The sequence below is a fragment of the Chrysochloris asiatica genome, unplaced genomic scaffold (genome assembly GCF_000296735.1).
Source record: "Chrysochloris asiatica unplaced genomic scaffold, ChrAsi1.0 scaffold00060, whole genome shotgun sequence".
Classification (NCBI taxonomy): Eukaryota; Metazoa; Chordata; class Mammalia; order Afrosoricida; family Chrysochloridae; genus Chrysochloris; species Chrysochloris asiatica.
Window position 1 is genome coordinate 7,542,990 of NW_006408578.1, and position 19,855 is coordinate 7,562,844.

The window sequence follows — 19,855 nt, forward strand, 5'->3', positions numbered from 1 at the left end:
CTGTCTAGGCGGGGCTAATGAAAGGTGATAGGGATGGGTCTCTTGTGATACAATAGTGAATAATTGTTATCAGGACTGATTCTGAAGGTTGGAAATGCAAAGGTGGACGTTTTGTAGCAAGGAGGGGAGTGATTAACGTTTCAGTCTAGGAGCGGAGGCCTCTGAGACCATCAGGAGAGAAGAGCAGAGAGCAGGACCCTACCCAGAGAAGCAGTGATGCCTGAGATGGAGCCAGAGATGATGACGTGGAGCGATGGAGCAGCTGGGGACTTTAGACACAGAGAGGGAGAGGGGCTGTGTGCTGACGACCGGGGGGCAGGCTTGTAGTGTATATCTGTTGGTTGGTTGATGATGCATGGAGGGGATTGTAACCATGGCAATGAAATGATATACGATAGGATGAATGTAAAACTAATGTGTTCCCATGTAAACTATCACATAACTCACAATAAACCATTAAAAAAAAAATCTTCCCCTCAAAGAAAAGTCTTAACTGAGATGAGTTATGCCAAACATTTCAGAAAGAAATTATTCCAATTGTGGCAGATATACCCTGGAGTTAGCACAATGAATCAAACGCTTGTGTAGACTTTATGTGACTGCCTCCCCTTGAGTGTAGATGGGAACCCTGGCTTGATTCTAACCAATAGAGTAAGGCAAAGATGATGAGCTAGTAATTACTCCCTCAATAGGGGATGTAAGGCAAAGGTGATGGGAATTTTGCAATGTCTCAAATCAGTTGTTACTGAATTAATTGAATTCTGCCAACAACTACATGAGTCTGGAGCGGTACCCCAAGTTCCAGAAAAGAATGCAGCCAGGCGAATACCTTGATTACAGACTTTTGAAATGTCTAAACCCCTGACCCACAGAAACTGTAAATATATGTATGTTACATTGCTGAGATTGTGGTAATTAGAAAAGTCTACATGATTTCTTTCAAAAATTTTAAATGAGTAGGGAACACATCCCAGGCCATTGCTGAGGCCCAAATTACCTTGAAAACAAAACCAGATGAAGGCATTCAAGAAAACCACTTTTTCCCCATGAATGTAAACACAAAAATGGTTTAGAATTTAGTAAACAAACCCAGAAATATCTAAAAAGGATAATATATATCACAACCAAGGGGGGTTTATCTGAGAAATGTTGTTGTAATACTGGGTTGACATTAATTCTGAAATCCATCATGTAATTAACCACACAACGGGCTTCAAAAAATTCACAAATAAATTCCATTATCTTTAATTGCATACTACTACTGAGTCCAGCGTTGCACTGTAGGATAAGCAATGGACTGCTAATCACAAGATTGGTGGTTCAAACCCACCAGCCGCTCCTTGGAAACCTTACACAGACAGCGAAAAATTAGATGTAAAAGGGAAGCCACAGACAGGAAGCCAGATAACTGTTGTTGCTGGGAAGGGGTTGTGATCATTTATATGAAACAAAACATATGATTGGTTGAGGGTAAAGCTGAGGATCCTGTCTGTTAACCTTCACTCAATTCACAATAAAACGTTTTTTAAAACACTCTGTAAAACAGAAATATAAGGGAACTTGTTCTCCAGCCTGATGAAGGACACCTTAAAAAAACAACAACAACAACAAAAAAAAAACCCCTACAACTAATACAACACTTAAAAGTAAAAGATTCAATGTTTGTCAAAAAATGATTCATACTCTCACCATTTCCATTCAATCCAATGCAATGAATGGGGCAAGAAAAAGAACATGTTTCCATGTTTGCAGCTGACATGCGCCTGGGTATGGGCACTCCTCCAACCACAAAAAGAATTCTTGTAAATGAGTTTACAGCAGTTTTGCTAAGTACACTGTCATTATAGAAAACTTTGCATTTCTATATAAACAGCAAAGAGCTGCAAATTGAAATTAAAAGAATACCATATACATCAGCATCAAAAATATGAACCTTGCAGGGTTAAACTTACTAAAATGGTCAAAGAGTTTTACTATTGTTGCTGTTAAGTGCCACTGAGTCACTTCTTATTCACAGTGACCCTATATAGGATTTGTGAAGAACGGCTGGCAGATTTGAACCACCAGCCTTGTGGTTAGCAGACCAGTGCTTATACTACAGTGCCACACCAGGACTCCAAGACTTCTATTATAAAATCAAATATTCAAAAGTCGCAAAGGCCCTGAGACAGGTATATGGCTGGTATGTTCTGTTCAAGTAACATGGACTAGGCCAAAATGGCTGGGGCAGACAGCAAAGAGGAGAGTGGCAGCAGATGAGAAACAGCAGGATCACATACGACCTCAAGGGCCAACATAATGACAGGCTCTCATGCTTTTTAAGCCACTGGGACATTTTAAGCAAAACAGCAGTGTCTTTGAACTTCCTTCCTTTTGAGGATCAGTCTGGAAACTGAAACGAAAATGGCTAAGAGCACAAGAGCAGAAGCAGGGAGACCAGTAAGTATACTTTAACAAGCCAGGCAATAGATGGTGGCTTGATTCGAGTGGTAATTGGTTGACTTCAGATATATTTTGAAAGCATGTCCATTAGAACATACTGAAAGATCAGATATGGGGCGTGAGAAAAAGACAGGAAAGTCAAACATGAGTGCCAGGTTTTTGGCCTGAGCAACTGGAATTAAAACGTTGCCATTTATTGAGGTAGAAAAGGCTACATACGTATTTGGAAACTGCCAGCACATTGATACTGAACAAAACCTCAAACCTAAAGAAAATCACTTAGGACTGGGTGTCAATGGTTGAGAACTAAGCCCTGAGATGTTGAGGAGATAGAGAATCAGCAAAGGACATTGGGAAACAATGAATGGTCAATGAGGTTGGAGAACCAGGCTAGAGGAGTGGCCCAGAAACCAGGTGAACAGTCAGTTTCTAAAGGTCAGACAAGAACGGTGAGAATGAACATTTGCTAGAGAGTTGTGGTGACTGCAATTACAGTTCAAAAACACAGCCTTAGTGCACTGCTGTGGCATTATGGGACAGCGGTTCAAACTCACCAGACACTTCTTAGAAACCCTACACAGGGTTGTTATGAGTCGGAACGACTCAACAGCACTTAACACCAACAAGGTTGATTCTGACTCACAGAGACACTTGTATGGGGTTTCCAAGGTTTTAAATTTTTGGGTAAGCAGAAAGCCTCGTCTTTCTCCTGCAGAGAAAGCTGGTGGGCTTGAACTGCTGACCTTGTGGTTCACAGTCCAGTGCTATAAAGCCACCACATTCCCACTGAGCCAAGTTGTTTAGTGCCATCAAGAAGTTTCCAACTCACAGAAACTCTGATTATGGTTTCCGAGGAGCAAATGGTGGGTTTGAATCTCTGCCCTTGAATCCAGGTGTGGTGCTGTAGGATAAACACTGGACTGCGAACCAAAAGTCAATGGTTCAAACCCACCAGCTGCTCCTCGGAAGCCCTGTGCAGGGTCACTATGAGTCAGAATCCACTCCACAGCACTAAACAACAACACCATGACTCTTGAGCAACAGAAGTTGCTAAACAATGTTAACCACTTGCTAAGGAGCTCTGGTAGCGTAGTAGTTATGAATCAGGCTGCGAACCTTAAGAAAAAAGATGAGGCTTTCTGCTCCCGTAAAGATTTACAGCCTCGGAAACCCTATAGGTTGGAACCAACTCAACGGCACTTAACAACAATAACAAATAATAATAGGAGTTCTGGTGTGGCACCGTGGGTTAATGTGCTGGACTGAAAAGTTGGTTTGAACCGCATTTCCTTGGAAACTCTACACAGGGTTGCTGTGGGTCAAAATCAACTTGACAGCACCTAACAACAACAAATAGTAATAACTATGTTAAAGGAGTAAAAAAAGTGTTTTAATTAAGTGATGCTTTGTTCCTGCTCTGACTTTCAAGGTCCCTTGGTGGCGCCAATGGTTTGCAGCCCTTAGCTACCAACCAAAAGGTTGGCAGTTTGAACCACCAGTGGTACTATGCAAGAAAGGACTGGCAATCTGCTCCACAAAAGTTACAGCCCAGAGGAGCCTACAGAGCTCAGTTCTAGCCTGTAACGCAGGGCGTAACCACAAATCAAAATCAACTTGATAGCAATCAGGTTGATTTGGTTTTAGGACTGTGGCACTGTGGATTAAGGTACTGGACTGCAAGGTAGGTTTGAACCTCAAGGTTGGCGGTTCAAGCTCACCAGCTGCTCCTCAGAAACCTTAATCAGGTTGCTATGAGTCAGAACTCACTCGACTGCACTTAACAATAGAAAAGTGAGTCACTTAAAATAAGTCTGATTTATAGGTTTTCATAGTCCTGGAGTGGGAGTCCTGGTGTGGCGCTGTGGATTAATGCGCCAGACTGCAAAGCCGTTTGAACTGCAAGGTTGGCGGTTCAAGCTCACCAGCTGCTCCTCGGAAACCCTATACAGGGCCGCTATGGGTCAGAACTGACTCAAAAACACTTAACAACAACATAGTCCTGGTGTCGTGCTGTGGGTTAGTACACCAGACTGCAAAGCCGTTTGAACCACAAGGTTGACAGTTCAAGCTCACCAGCTGCTCCTCAGAAACCCTATACAGGTTGCTATGGGTCAAACTGACTCGATGGCACTTAACAACAACAACAACAACATAATTAATTAGATTCATTGTTAAGTGCAGTTTTATTAATTAAATTGGAAAGGTTAGATGTTTGAAGTGTTCAAGAGAATTAAATGTCTGAGGGAATAATTAATTAAATATAAAATAGGTATTAAATATTTAGGGAAATTTGTTCTGTCAAATTTCTGAGTGAGCACTGATCAACAAAAGTGAATATTCTGCACACACAAAAAATTAAATACATTAAATAACTTAGATCTGTGCATTGAGCTTTTTTAAAAGCTTAGGAAAGCTTTGATTTAAATTTACAACTTTATTAAATATTGATTAAAATACAAGCACATCCGTACATAGGAGATTGATGTAGTGCTTGCTGAGCGTTTGACTGGGCAAGTTTGTTTCTGTTTGGAAGGAAGCTGATGCCAAGGATAAACATAAACATTTTTGCTGATTCACCTCATGTATATGCACAGTACACCGACATTTGTGGACCTTGTTTATCAATTCTTGCAATTTGTTATTGAAGGGAATGACTACACTTTACCCCTTACCAAAACTTCTAGAAGGCAGACCCATATTTCAGCTATGTTAGTATCTCACTACTATCCTGCTAATGCCTAATCACATCTGGGTTTGGATGAAGGGCTATTTGAAACATGGCCCAGTGACTGAGAATGAATGAGGAGGCTAAAATCATTCCACAGGTTATTTCTGTGTAAATTGAGAAGAGGAAGTTTGTAGGCAAAGATTGAGATCTGTAACACCCAATCAAAAAAGAGAGCTACAAACAAGGGTAAGTAACAAGTATTGCTACAAAGTCATAGAAACCTTTATTAAACAAAAATATTAAAATATAAAGCTATTGTTTCTCACTATATCCTCCATCTATGTCTATATATGGTTTCCATCTCTCTAACCCTTTCCCCAAAGAAATCTGCACTCTTTGATTTAAACCACATCAAAACCACAGTATTTCTGTTCAATGTTCTTTGAGCTTAGGGAGCTGAAAAAAGTCTGGAGAGGCAAGAATTCCTCAGTTCAACTTTCCTGGTCTTTTTCTCACCAATACGGTTTTCAATTCCCTTAAAAGTTCATAGTAAGTCCACAGGATCACCCTGTGTTCTTCTATAAATCTATCAAGATTACCCCCTTGTTGTTGTTAAGTGCGGTTAAGTCTGCTCCTGTATAGAATTTCCGAGGCTGTAAATCTTTACGGGAGCAGAAAGCATTAGCTTTTGTCCCCCAGAGTGGTTGGAGGGCTCAAACTGCCAACCTTGTGGTTACAGTCCAGTGCTTATCATACAGAGACACCATGCCCCCCCAATTACCCCCTTAGGATTCCAAGCAGGCAGTTGCCATAACCCTCTGAACAGATCTGTTGTTAGGTACTGCCAAGTCAAGTCTGACTCATGTTGTTGTTAACTACCTCAGAGTCAGTTCTGACTCATAGCAAAGCTGTATAGGGTTTCCAAGGAGCAGCTAGTGAGTTCAAACCGCTGACCCTGTGGTTCAAACTGACCTTGCAGTCCAATGCTTTACCACAGTGCCACACCAGTACTCAAAGCGACCCTGTATTAGGTTTCCAAGGAGTGGCTGATGAGTTTGGGCTGCAATCTTACAGTTAGCAATCCTACAACACCAAACCAGACTTTGCTGTTAAGTGCCATCAGGTAAGTTCTGTCACATAGTGACCCTTTATAGGGTTTCCAGGGAGCGTCTGGTGAGCTTGAACCACCAACCTTGCAGTTCAAACTGACCCTGCAGTCCAATGCATTAACCCATTGCGCCACACCAAAACCACTAAACCAAACCTATCTGCCTTGAGTTTACCTGGCCCAACAGATCTCGGAAACCACAGTTTTTGACTAGACCATTTTTTAAGAAACTCTAAGGAATCCTGCCGAGTCCTGGTGGGGCATTGCAGGATAAATACTAGACTGCTAACCACAAGGTTGATGGTTCAAACCCACCAGCGCTCCTTGGAAACTCTACATAGGATCGCTATAAGTCAAAATAGATTCAATGTCATTTAACAAGGAGTCCTGCAGTGGCACTGTAGGATAAGCACTGGACCACAAGGTAGGTTTGAACCACACGGTCAGCGTTTCAAACTCACCAGCAGCAACTGAGAAACCCTGTACGGGGTGTCACAGTGAGTCGGCAGTAACTCAACAGCACTTAACAACAACAAAGGAAACTAAAGGAGCCCTTGGAGTGCCCTGGTTTAGGCTTAGGGCTGCTAACCAAAAGGTTGGCAGTTCAAATCCACCAGTTGCTCCACAAGAGAAAGACGACGTAGTCAGCATCAATGACAATCTCAGCCTAGGAAACCCTATGGCACAGTTCTCCTCTGTCCTCTAAGGTTATCATGACCCCAAGCCCACTAACCAGCAGTGGGTTTTAGTTTAACAAGACTAAGACAAGTGAAAGAATTTGTCTGCAGCCATTCAGTGATCGCAGAGACATCCTTAAACATGTTTTGCTCGGAACAAACCCATGTATATATGAACTAAAACCCTAATACTTGTTGACTTACTACCATCCGTGGAACTAGAGTCCAGAGGAAAAGCAGAGGTCTGAGTGTCTGGGAGTCCCCAGGGGTGCTAATGGTTAATGCACTAGACTGCTAACCACAAGTTTGGTGGTTTCAGTCTACCCAGAGACGCCTCAGAACAAAGGCCTGGAAATGAATTTCTTTAAAATCACTCACTGAAAACTGGACGGAGAACAGATCTACTGTGACACACGAGGTCACCGTTTGTCAGCCACGGATTCCCTATTTCCTACTGTACACGTGTCTTCCCAGTCACTGAAAACTCGACGGAGAACAGTTCTACTGTGACACACGAGGTCACCATTCGTCAGCATCGGATTCCCTACTTCCTACTGTACAAGTGTCTTCCAAGCAATCCACTACCAAGCAGGCTTGTGTTACTGGGATCCCTGTGAACCACCAAAGTTCAGTAATGTCTTATTGAGTAATATGAAAGTTATTTGTCTTGGAGCATCCACGGTTTGTACCATCCAATATTTAAGACTTATTTGTAACAGGAATTTAGTTTAAGAATTGATACTGAGGCTTGCAGAATGTGCCCTTTGGTTGTTTAAATGATTATTTATTCCTTTTTTTTTGTGCACATTCCCTCCCCCCTAAAAAACATAATAACAACAACAACAGAGGGAATATAAGCAAATACTGTTGAATGATGATGCACGGAGGGGATTCTAATCATTGCAATGAAACAGTAAGTGTAAAACTGAAGTTCTCCCATGTAAACTATCACTCAATTCACAATAAAGACTTTTTTAAAAAGCTCAATAGTTATATCTAAGATACAACTATTGTTCTCTCCCTATCTAGAGGAAAGAAAAGTGATGAAAACTGAAGATCCTGGAAATAATCCAATGGACTAATGGATCTGGTCTCCATGATCCTGAGACCAGAAGAACAGAAAAGGATCACATTAGAAAGGTTCTGGATATACTAGTAGAAAATGCGGGAAAAACTCAAAATCAAAAAAGACCAGGCTTACTGGTCAGATAGAGAATGTGGAACCCCAACACTGTGGCCCGCTTCAGCTCTGGAATAAATTCAACCCCATGTCTCAGATTTCAACCAAGCAATAGATAGGTAGTGTACGATTTGTTGAACGTAAAACTGATGATCTGCTCTGTAAACCTTCACTCAATTCACAGTAAAAAGTTCAAAAAAAAGAATTTATCCTGAGGAATATTCATTCTTCAAATATGGTGGTTGGTGGTTATGTGCCATGGAGTTGGTTCTGACTCACAGGGACCCTGTATATGGTTTTCATGGTTGTAAATCTTTATGAGAACAGAAAGCCTCATCTTTCTCCCCTGGAATAGCCAGAACTGCTGGAACAGCTGTACTATGGAACTGTTAACCACAAGATTGGAGTCCTGCCTGGTGTGGCACTACAGGTTAATGCGCTGGACTGCAAAGTCAGTTTGAACTGCAATGTCAGCGGTTCAAGCTCACTAGGCGCTCCTCAGAAACCCTCTACAGGGCCATTATGGGTCAGAACAAACTCAACAGCACTTAACAACAACCATGAGATTAGCAACCCAACTTGTAACCACTACCAAAGCTCCGTTGAACACGTTGTTGTTATGTGCGGTGGAGTCAGTTCCGACTCATAGTGATCCTGTATAGGGTTTCCAAAGCTGTATATCTTTACAGGAGCAGAAAGCCTGCTCTTTCTCCTGTGGAACAGCTGATAGTTTCGAACTGCTGACCCTGAGGCTGACCCTGAGGTTAACAGCCCGATTCATAACTACTAAGCTACCAGAGCTCCTATCCTTTGATTTGGATATGTTGTTGTTGTTATGTACCGTGGAGTCAGTTCCGACTCATAGCAACCCTGCAAAGGGTTTCTGAGGCTGTAAATTTTTACAGGAGCAGAAAGCCTCATATTTCTCCCACGGAACAGCTGACCATGAGTATAGTTTCGAACTGCTGACCGTGAGTATAGCAAGCCGATTCATAACCACTACACTACCACATAGGGCCTATAATTACCTGCTGGTGTAAGATGGTTCTTGACTAACAAGAGAATACCAGAAAGACTTTTATCTGTGTTGTACTGACTATGCAAAGACTGTGTGGGCTAAAACAGACTATGGATAAAACTGCAAAGAATGGGCATTCCAGACACTTAATTGTGCTCTGTGGAATATGTACATAGACCAAGAGGCAATTGTTAGAGCAGAACAAGGGGAGATTATGTGGTTTAAAATCAGGAAAGGTATGTGCATCAGGATTATGTCCTTTCCCCATACTTATTCAGTCTGCTTGCTGAACAAGTAACCCGAGAAGCTGGACAAGATGAAGAATGTAGTATCAAGATTTCAGAAAGAATCATTAACAACCTGTGATATGCAGATGACACCACCTTACTTACAGCTTACAGGGCTTGAAGCACTTGCTGAGGAAGATCAAAGACTACAGTCTGCAGTACGGATCACATCTCAGAATAAAGAAAACAAAATCCTTACAACTGGACCAACAAACAACATCCCAATAAACAGAGAAAATATTGAGGTTGTCAAGGATTTCATTTTACTTGATCCATAACCAATGCTCATGGAAGCAGCAGTCAGGAAATCAAACAACATATTGCATTGGGCAGATCTCCTACTAAATCACTTTGGGAACTAAGGTGTGCCTCACCCAAATATTTTCACACTATTTCAAATGCACAATTTGAGCTGGACAATGGCAAACAAAAAACAAATGGACTTAAAGTATGATGTTGGCAAAGAATATACCTGAGACTGCCAAATGAACAAACAAATTGATTTTGGAAGACATACAGCCAGAAGGCTCCTCAGAAGCCAAGATGGCGAGACTTTTGTGGACATGTTATCAGGGAAGACTAGTCTCTGGAAGACATCATGCTTGGTAAAGCAGAGGATGCGAGGATGCGTAACAAAGAGCAAAATGGACTGACCCAATGCCTGCAACAACAGGCTCAAACAGCATCTATAACCCGGATGTGCACAGTTCTGAGGCAGAACCGCTGAATGACACCTAACAACAATATTACATGCCAGGCATTGTTCTAGGGTTTAGGGGTAGAGCAGTGAACAAGCCAAACAAGGTCTCTGCCCTCAGAGAGTGTACATTCTAATCTCATTTCAGAGAGTGCTAAAACAAAGGGCCACATAACATGGAGGAAACAGTCAATCACAAAAGGGCAAATATTATAAAAGACCATTATTGTAAAAGCTAAAGAAAAGGTTTCCATACAAAAGAAGCATTCTTTGAGGGTTATCAGGGGTGATAGGGAAGGGAGAGTAATTCACTGGCTAGAGTGTAGACACACAACAGATGGGCGACAGGGAGGGCAATACACAAGAAGAGGGAGGATGGCAGATAAATAATGAAGACACAGGGAGGGTTGCATGGGCTAAAAGGGACAGAGGTAAACAGTGACATATACACAACCTTAGAACACCAGTGTTCTGTGCATAGGTACGTGGCCTGAGGCATAAACTGAATGGGTAAGGGAGAAAGAGTAGGATATATATACTTATCTATCACATAATTATACAGCAAGCAAAATGATGAAAACTTCCTCGATATTATCAAACATCTTAAGTTGATGGACCTGGGGGCCCAGGGCCACAGTCTCAGGGGGGTACCATGGTCAACTGGTATAACCTAGTCCACAAAGACAATGTTCTATAACCTGCTTGGGTGAGCTGCATCTGGGATCTTGGAAGGTCATGAGTGGCTGTCTAAGGTGCAGCTATTGGTCTCTCCATGTGCAGAAAAAAGAAGAGTGACAAAAACTAGAGAGGCCTAGATTCAATGAGTCCAATGGACCAATGGAACATGTGAATACCAGTCTCTACAACTCTGAGACCAGAAAAACAAGGCAGTGCCCAGCTACCACTTTCAACTGCCCTGAAAGGGATCACTTTAGAGGATCATGGATAGATCTGGAAAAAATGACGCGCAAAACTAAAAACTACTTAATCTAAAAACAAAAAAAACAGTTTACTAGTTAGAACAAGACTGGAGGAACCAGAGACTGTGGCCCTCTACCACTTTTCAGATCTGGAAAGGAACTCACCCTAGTAACCCAACTTTCAGTCAAGCAGATAGGTTTATAAGTGGGACAACACTAGCAAGATATGCCATCATGGAATGAATGGTCAATCATTCAAAACCAAAAGGGCACCATATGCCTGAGACCAAAGTTAAGAAGGGATAGGAAGGGGGGATGTAGAATACAAATAGGAGCCACAGGGAGGAGGAGCAGGATAACTGTTGTTGAATGGAGGGGATTGGAATCACTGGGATGAAACAAAATGTATAATCTGTTGTCTGTAAACCTTTACTCAATTCGCAATGAAAAGTTGTAAAACAAAAAAAGTGAAAATAGAAAATAAAACAAGATATTTCAAGCAAGCACTGATGGTAGTGGTGGTGGTTATATGCCGTGAAGACGGTTCCAACTCACAGCAACCCTGCGTAGCATTTCCAAAGCTGTAAATCTTTATAGGACCAGAAAGCGCTATCTCGTGAAACGGCTGGTATAGTTTTGAACTACTGACTTCGAGATTAGCAGCCTGACTCGTCACCACTACGCCACCAGAGCTCCTTAGCTCAACAAAGCAAGAGATGTATTTGGATTATGGGGTTGGCAAAGAATATTGAATATACCATGGATTGTCAGAAAAGAAACAAATCTATTGTGGAAGATGCACAGCCCAATTGTGAGACCTCATCTCTTATACTTTGGACATGTTGTCAGGAGGGACCAATCCCTGGAGAAGGACATCATGCTAGTTAAAATGAAGGGTCAGTGAAAGAGAGGAAGATCCCCAACAAGACATACAGACAGACACAATGGCACCGACAATGGGTCCAAACACACAACAGCCATTGGGAATGAAATGTGAGAGCTCAGGCTGGGAGAAACGTGAGGAAGAGCAATTTGACCATACAGGGAATGTTACAATTGGGTATGTGTAAGAAATTATGGAACTGTGTGTTAAGCAGATGAGTAACAATGCATACCAAAAAAAATAGTTGGTAAATTAATATAGTGATTATTAACTTCAAGAAAAAAATGGAAAACTAAGAAGGTATAGTCATAGTCTACTATTTGACCGCCAGGTAACAATATTTTTACTTAGTCAAACATAATTCTTAACTATCAAGTTAACTAAAAATGATGATACGGCATGCAGTGTAAGAAATGAGACTCTACTCTGGCTAATAAATAACATCTAAAATAGAAAAATCAAGAAATAGTCATTGAAAAGTTAGAAATATGGAAGTGAATAACTGGGGGGAATAGTGAAACAGAGATGAAAGGAACTGTGTTTTAATAATCCTCTTAATACTACTGACGTTTGTCACTATAAGTCTGTTTAAAATTCTTGATAAAGTAACAACAGTCTGTAGAAAGTGGATTATAAAGAAAGGGGGAAGGTTAGAAAAAGTGGGAAATGACTAGCTGGGGAAAAAGGTAGATCACAGATGAGGCTGCAGTGGAAGACATGGAGAAGATAACATATTTCAGGAGTTAAGAGATAAACCTGAGAAGACTTGCAGATGGATCTGAAGTGTATAAGGGGAGGAGGAATGAGGAGATAAAGGAAAGGGGGAACAAAACCATGGATGATGCCCAAGTTGCAAGCTTGAACCACTGAGTGAATGCTGATAGAAGTGAGATGGAAAGACTGGGGAAAGGAACAGGTAGTGGAAATCAAGAGTTGCTTTAGATGCTTGTTAGATCTCCAACTGGGGATACCAAGAAAGAGGTTTGCTGTATGAGCCGGGGGATCAGGGAGAAGTGAAACCTGGAGATGGAATATTTAAGGTCATTAACAACAATGGATATTTAAATCTCTGAAACCAAAAAAAAAATACCATTGGGAGATGATATAAAAAGGACCCAGGGCCAAGTCCTGGACTCTCCAACACTAAAAAACTGTAAAGAAGAAACAAAAGAACAGAATATCAGTATATGTCTCAAGGAAGAAGGGTAAGTACTATTTCATAAACTTTGATTTCACAAGCCAGATGAATAAGCAGATGTACTTATATTGATATATCATTTATATTCTTATGCCATTCTGAAGGGGCTTCAAAAAACTCATGGGAAAATGGAATCAAAAGTCCAGAGACATGCTTTACAGACAGAATGTTCAACTGTATAAAATTAGCTAGGTTAAGTACAATGAGAGCAGTTAAAAGTCCACTGGCCAAAGTCTTTGCTCTGGGAGACAGACAGGCTTGCGCGTTGCATTAAACTGTCTCCTTTTCCACTGCAAGCCTCTTTCCTATAATAAACGTTCGCTCATATGGGGGAAAAAGAGTCCACTGGCTTGGCAACATGGAGGCCATTTGTTATTGATGTTGATAAGAGCAGTCTGAAAACAGACTTGGAGAGGCTATAGAGTGAATGGGGAGCCATAAAGTAGAGACAACCAACACAGGCAGGAAAAAGCAACTTGAATGAATAATCAAAATGCCAGTTTTGGAATTATAATTATAAAACAAACTCGGCCGAATTCCTTGGGGCAGATTTCGGTGTCCCTAATGCCCTGTATGCACTCAACACTGTCTGAGGAAGTGAAATCAAAACAGAAGGCCCTGAGCAAGAACAGCTGCTTATGTGAACTGCGAGAATGGGACTCAAGGAGGAGTCCAGGAAGGCTTTGAGTACAAAAGACAGTGCAGGGGTGAATTTTTCTCCAGAAAGGGGCTCATTCATTCATTAAGAATTTTAAGGGGGCTTGTGACCACCAGAAAGATAAAAAACACTCCTTAAACAAGCACTGGACTGCAAGGTCAGTTTGAAAAGTGATGTTGTTTCCGAGGGGCGGTTGGTGAGTTTGAGCAACTGACCTTGCGGTGCAGTGCCTATCCTACAGTATTGATGGTACAAATGCACCAGCCACTCCAGTTCAGAAACCCTATATAAAAGGGTCACTATGAGTCGGAACTTAACAACAACATCTAAACTATCTAGCTTTCAATTTACGCTGAAAGAACATGACACCGATTTCTCTCAAATCTGGTTCCATTCTTTCTTCCTCACCAAGACCCAGCCACATTCTAGTCAAAATAATTTCTCCCAACAAAACAATGCTTGTATTACTCCATTATAGTAACTGGCCGCTCCAATTAAAATAAGGTGTTCTTGCACCTACCAACCCAAAACCCACTAACTTGTAATCAAATCCATCTCATAGCTACGCTAGCGGGCCAACAGTTTCCAAGACTGGTGAGTTCCAACCACTTGGACCAGAGGGTCCTTAAAGAAATCAAAACCATCTAAGTGTGCCATTACAGCTTAACTTCCTCTCATTCCAAGAAGGAAAAACCCACAGCAACCAAAATAGCACCATTACTACAGAACTAAGAGGGAAGTGGTGTGGGGCTTTAGCATAATTACTGGACCACAAGGTCGGCAGTTCAAACTCACCAGCTGCTCCTCGGAAACCATATACAGGATTGCCATGCACTTAACAACAATAAAAGGAGTTATGTGGAGTCTTGGTGTGGCACTGTCAGATAAGCAACCGACTGCTAAACACAAGGTGTGCGGTCCAAACTCACCAGCTCCTTGGAAATCCTGTACCTGTGTAAAGAGTCCTGGTGTAGCGCTGTAGGATAAACACTGATTCGTAAGGTCGGTTTGAACGGCAAGGTTGGTGGTTCAAATTCAGCCAGCTTCTTACTCAGAAACCCTAGGCAGGGTGCTATGAGTCCAAACCAACTAAAAGGCACATAACAACAAGAAGTTAAATTACCTGATACTTGTAATTTAATATGTTGTTGTTATTGTTGTTAAATGTCATCCCAATCTGTTCTGACCCAAAGCGACCCTGTATAGGATTTCCTAGGAGCGGCAGGTGAGTCTGAACCACCAATCTAGTGCGGTTCAAACCGATTTTGCAGTACAGCGCATTAACCCATAACACCACACCAGTGTTCTTAAGATGTGTCTAGTTCAATACCTCTGTTAGCAATTTACTTTAAGTGGATTCGAAGTAAAGGAACAATGTCACTTAAAAGCCAGTAACTCTGTCCCTATCCTTAAAAGAAAAAAGGCAGTAAAACCTCTCATCATTAGGGTCAGACGCTATAAAGGAAAAAGGAGTAACTGTTCACTTCACCTTCGTATACAGACCAAGGTTAAAACCTGGGCAATCAGAAGTAGAATGCCTGTAAGGCAATAATCTGCTTTAACCCAGAGTCAAGATGCCCAGCCGCGGATCCTGTTCTTTCCCTCCCCTGCTGCATGGCCCGCGGGCCAGTCCTGGGTCTGGGGTACAACTGCTCGGAGCTCACTGCAAGAATGCAAGTGGAAAACAGCTCATCTGGAGACACCTGTCCATCCAGGCTTTTTTAAAAAACCAGACATAACAAGTCAAACGTTTACGAGTCAAGCCCAAGTGCACAGCCCTGGCTCGTTGCCCCACACTCACCGCACACCATCAGCAGCAGGACTGTGAGCAGCGTGGCCACGAACACCAACAGAGTCAGCCCCACGTTGTGCCACATCTTGGGGGAAGGGAGGACGGCGGAGGCGAGGGGTAGGCGCAGACCCGAGGCTGCGCGTTTTGTCTCAGCGGCGGGCGGCAGGCGCGACCAAGCGCCGGGGAGGCATGGGCGGTGGATGCCCCTCAGCAACGCCCCCACAGGGCGGGACAGCGAGGCCCCGCCGCCCCACCGAGCCAGCCTCTCGCCCGCGCGGAGAGAGCTGGGCAGAGAGGGGGCCCGCGGTACACCCCTACAGGCTCATCGCTTCGCGGTACCGAGGCGTCGGCGTCCAAAGACGCCGGCGGCGGCCGGATTCGCTTCCATGGTGAACGCCGCGCGCCTACGATGGGCGAGAACGTGAGCAGACGGGCACGCGGTGGTGGCCCGGCCCTTATGATCGCCCGTCGCAGGGTCTCAGGGACCCCAGTCAGGCGGACGCCAATGTCTTTACCGCAGCTGTCCCCGGAATCAGAGCCCCCACCCTCTGTGGCAGCTCATCATCGAGCGCCCCCTCCGCTCACCGCCTCCGCAACGCAGAGGCGTCTGGGAGATGAAGTGCGGAGTCTGGTGGAGGCGGGAGGACGCTGTCCCGGAAGGACTACAAGGTCCAGAGTGCACCTGCGCTTCGGCGGTTTAGCCGTTGCCTCCCTCTCGTCCCCTCTGCCTTTGGTCATGGAGTATATAACCTCTGTCTGTCGACTCCGGCTTGGTGTACTCGGAACTGACTGGTGGGTCACCTTTCCTGCCGAAGCGTCAGTGTGATTTCAACCATCAGTCCATCCACCTTTGTTTAAAGCCAAGATCGACAAGATGCAAAAAAGGAGGAAAGGGGAGACAGCTAGCAGAAAACAATACACTTGAACCAGCCCTATTGCAGAGGGCTAAAATTGGATATTTAGGACTTTTGAGGAAAGCACTTGCTCTTGTCCCTGTAAAAAGAGACGTCTGTCTTCTCTGCAACAGGTATTATGTTCCATGTTTCCATGTTAAATGTTTTCGAGTCGGTTCGTACTCAGCGACCTTGTAGAGGGTTTCCAAGGAACTGCTGGTACTTCGCAGTCCAGTGCTGATGCTGCAACGCCATACCAAGATTGGTGGTGATGTGCGGTAAAGTCGGTTGCGACTAAATCTTTACGGGAGCAGAAAGCCTCATCTTTCTTCTGTGAAACAACTGGTAGTTTCGAACTGCTGACCTTGAGGTTAGCAGCCCGACTTGTAACCACTACGCTACCAGAGCTCCTTAGGAGTCCAATAGATGTAGTGTATTTCCTGACTCCTGGTGTGGCGATATAAGATGAGCACTGGACTTGGAACCACAATGTCGGTGGTTCGAACCCACCAGCTACTCCTCAGAAACCCTGTATCGGGTTGCTGTGAGTCGCAACCGACTCAACAGCACTTAACAGCAAGTGTATTTCACAAATGGTCTGCGGGTGATGTAAGGACATTTGCTGTGCTCATTTTGCGGCACTGCAAGTTTGATTCAGCTTCCTTAAGGCAGATGACCCACAGCTGAAGATTTGTCACGTGAGTTTGAACAAACCACTGTGAAACACTATTAGTGCCAAATGCTTTACCCTTAACTGAAAACCCAAGTATGCAAGATTACATCCACCTGTTTAAAAAGGTACCCCTGAAAGAAGTGACTGTAGCCCCCTCTTTTCAAAGGAACCAAATGTAACCTTTACATTTCCCTGTAATTTTGGTGCTCCCTGCAAGACCTTATCACTCTACTACAAATTCCTGCCTATGCTCACTTTCCAAAAATAAAATTCCTAAGCAGTTCCTTATTTTTAAAAATATATCCTCACCAAACCACCTGCCCTGCTCTGTAAACTATATAAACTCTAAGAAGCAACATTACAAACAAGTATTGTAGATGGCAATACATTAAGGATAATTAGCTCTGATAGCTTGGTGGTTACGAATCGGGCTGCAAACCGCGAAGGTCAGCAGTTCGAAACTACCAGCTGTTCCACGGGAGAAAGATGAGGCTTTCTGCTCCCGTAAAGATTTATAGCCTCAATACATGGTCGCTATGTGTCAGAACCGACTCCATGGCACATAACCACCACCACCACTTGCTTTCCAGAAGATTCAATACAGGGTTCCTAGAGGACAATGAATCCGTTGCAAAGTAGAATGAACAAAAATTCAGTGTGTGGGTTTGTTTTTTCATGAATGATTCAATTCTATTGCATAAATATATACTGTAGAGACAATTCCAACTCTTAGCAACACTTTATGACAAATGTTGTAAGTGCTGCCGTACAATTGCCCAATAGGATCTCCTAGGCATAATCTTTGTTGTTATTAAGTGACATTGAGTCAGTTCCCACTGATAGTGACCCTGTACATATGGTTTCCAAGGAGCCGCTGGTGAGTCTGAACCTCTCTGATCTTGTGATCTGAAACTGACTTTATCCCACAGTGCTACACCAGAACTCCAGGATCTACACGTCTTTTTTCCTTTGAACCCTCTGGTGGGTTCAAACCACTAACCATTCTAGCAGATGTGTATTGAATCATTGGGCCTCCAGGGCTTCCTAGTGCATAAATAAAACACATCTTAATATCCAGTTGAATAATTGAGAAACACAGTCAGAAGACTTGGAAGAATTTACTTTAAAAGTGTTTGCCACCTCTCTAATTCACATATACTGAATAGTTAATAGGTGCCAACACTTTCCTAGGCACTGGGTTATAACAATGAATAACAAGCAAGATGGCAATACTAAAAATATGTAATATTATAGTTGGAAGATATAGACAATAAGTAAAACTGGGAAATCTTACACAATGCTAAGTCCTCTAATGAAAACAAGGAGAATACCTTGATACAGATTTGTGTGAGTTGCTGTCAAGCTGATGCCAGCTCATGGTGACTCCATGTGTGCAGAGTAAAACTGCTTCATATGATTTTTATTGGTGTTTTATTATTTACTCCTATACAGCAAAGCATGACACCAATTCAAAAGTATATATATGTATGTATGTACAGTTCAATTACGTGGATTATAGTCTTCAAGTTATACAAGCATTCTCACATTACTCTTTTTTTTTTTCTTCAAGTTTTTATTGTGAATTGAGTGATAGTTTACATGGGGGCGTATCAATCAGTTTGTTTCATTGCAATGATTACAATCCCCTGCATGGTTCATCAGTATTTGCTTCTATTCCCTCTGTTTCTTGTTTTGGGTTTTTTGCCTGTCTTTGTGTTCCCTTTGAGTTTCAGTCTTAAAGGGGCTTTTGTCCTGAAGGAACTTGATTGCTTGCCTTGGTGGCTTCCTGATGAACAGCTTGCTTATTCTTGTAGTAGCCAGTCATGCTGACATTTTTGTTTTGGGTTTTTCCTGATGATCTTTCTTTGACAATATATCTTCTGTCACTCTAGCTGTTCAGGGCTGGTCTGCTTGTCCTTGCTAGTGGGAATGTCCCACCTCATAAGGTTCTGGATGGGACTCAGGATTCTACCTAAAGTCCTATGCTCTGCAAAAGCTTGACAAGAGGCCTATTTCGCTGGGCAAGTTCTAGAATACCCTTTTAGGTATTCTAATCAGTTATAGGTTGAAGACGGGCTTACAAGTTTTCTGTAATCATGTTTCCCAAAATTCCTTTCTATCCCACTCAAGTGTCTATTTTATAATAGTAGGCAAGGGAAACCAATATTCATAAGACAGTCAAGCATTTTGGTATTATTTCCCCTCTTCAAGCTATGCCTAGTTCCCTGTGTATCACAGGGCCCTGTTGTTCCAAGTGTGCATTTACCTATTTACCTCTGTCCCACTTAGGCCATGCAAACCTGTCTCAGTGTTCCCATATCTATGTTGTTCTTCCACCTCCTCCCCCCTTCTTGTATTGCCCTCCCCAACACCCCAACTAAACCCCCCACCCCATCTCCACTGTTGTGGTTACCTTATATTCCATTAACTCTTCCCTCCATTTAAGACAGTCTATTTTATCCTGTAATCTTCCTGACCTTCCCACCACATGGATAAAACATTAAAAATCTTTTACAGGATAAAACACACTGTTCCTCTGTGTTTACCTTCTTTTACACTATAATTGTTTTGATCATAGACTGACCTCCCAGATCCTCTGTTCTTATCATTTTATTCTGTTCTTGACTCCTCCATTTGTTGATTAAGTTCAGGGTGATGCTGCCATGTGTGTCAATCTCTGGTTGCTGTCTGTTCTTGTTGGTTCTCAGTCCACAGAACTTCCTTTAGCATGTTTTCATAGCAGGGTTGGCTTTGGCAAAAT

At 42.7% G+C, this 19,855-nt stretch overlaps 1 protein-coding gene across 1 annotated transcript in view; it reads right to left on the minus strand.

Annotated features, from left to right (window-relative positions):
- Window positions 1-15,613, minus strand: part of SMIM13 (small integral membrane protein 13) — a 41,093-nt gene extending 25,480 nt beyond the window's left edge. Inside the window, exon 1 of the mRNA XM_006864091.1 lies at window positions 15,538-15,613. Within this exon, the coding sequence (XP_006864153.1) occupies window positions 15,538-15,613 (76 nt within the window). The remainder of the gene's footprint in view (window positions 1-15,537) is intronic.
- Window positions 15,614-19,855: the final 4,242 nt, after the last annotated feature.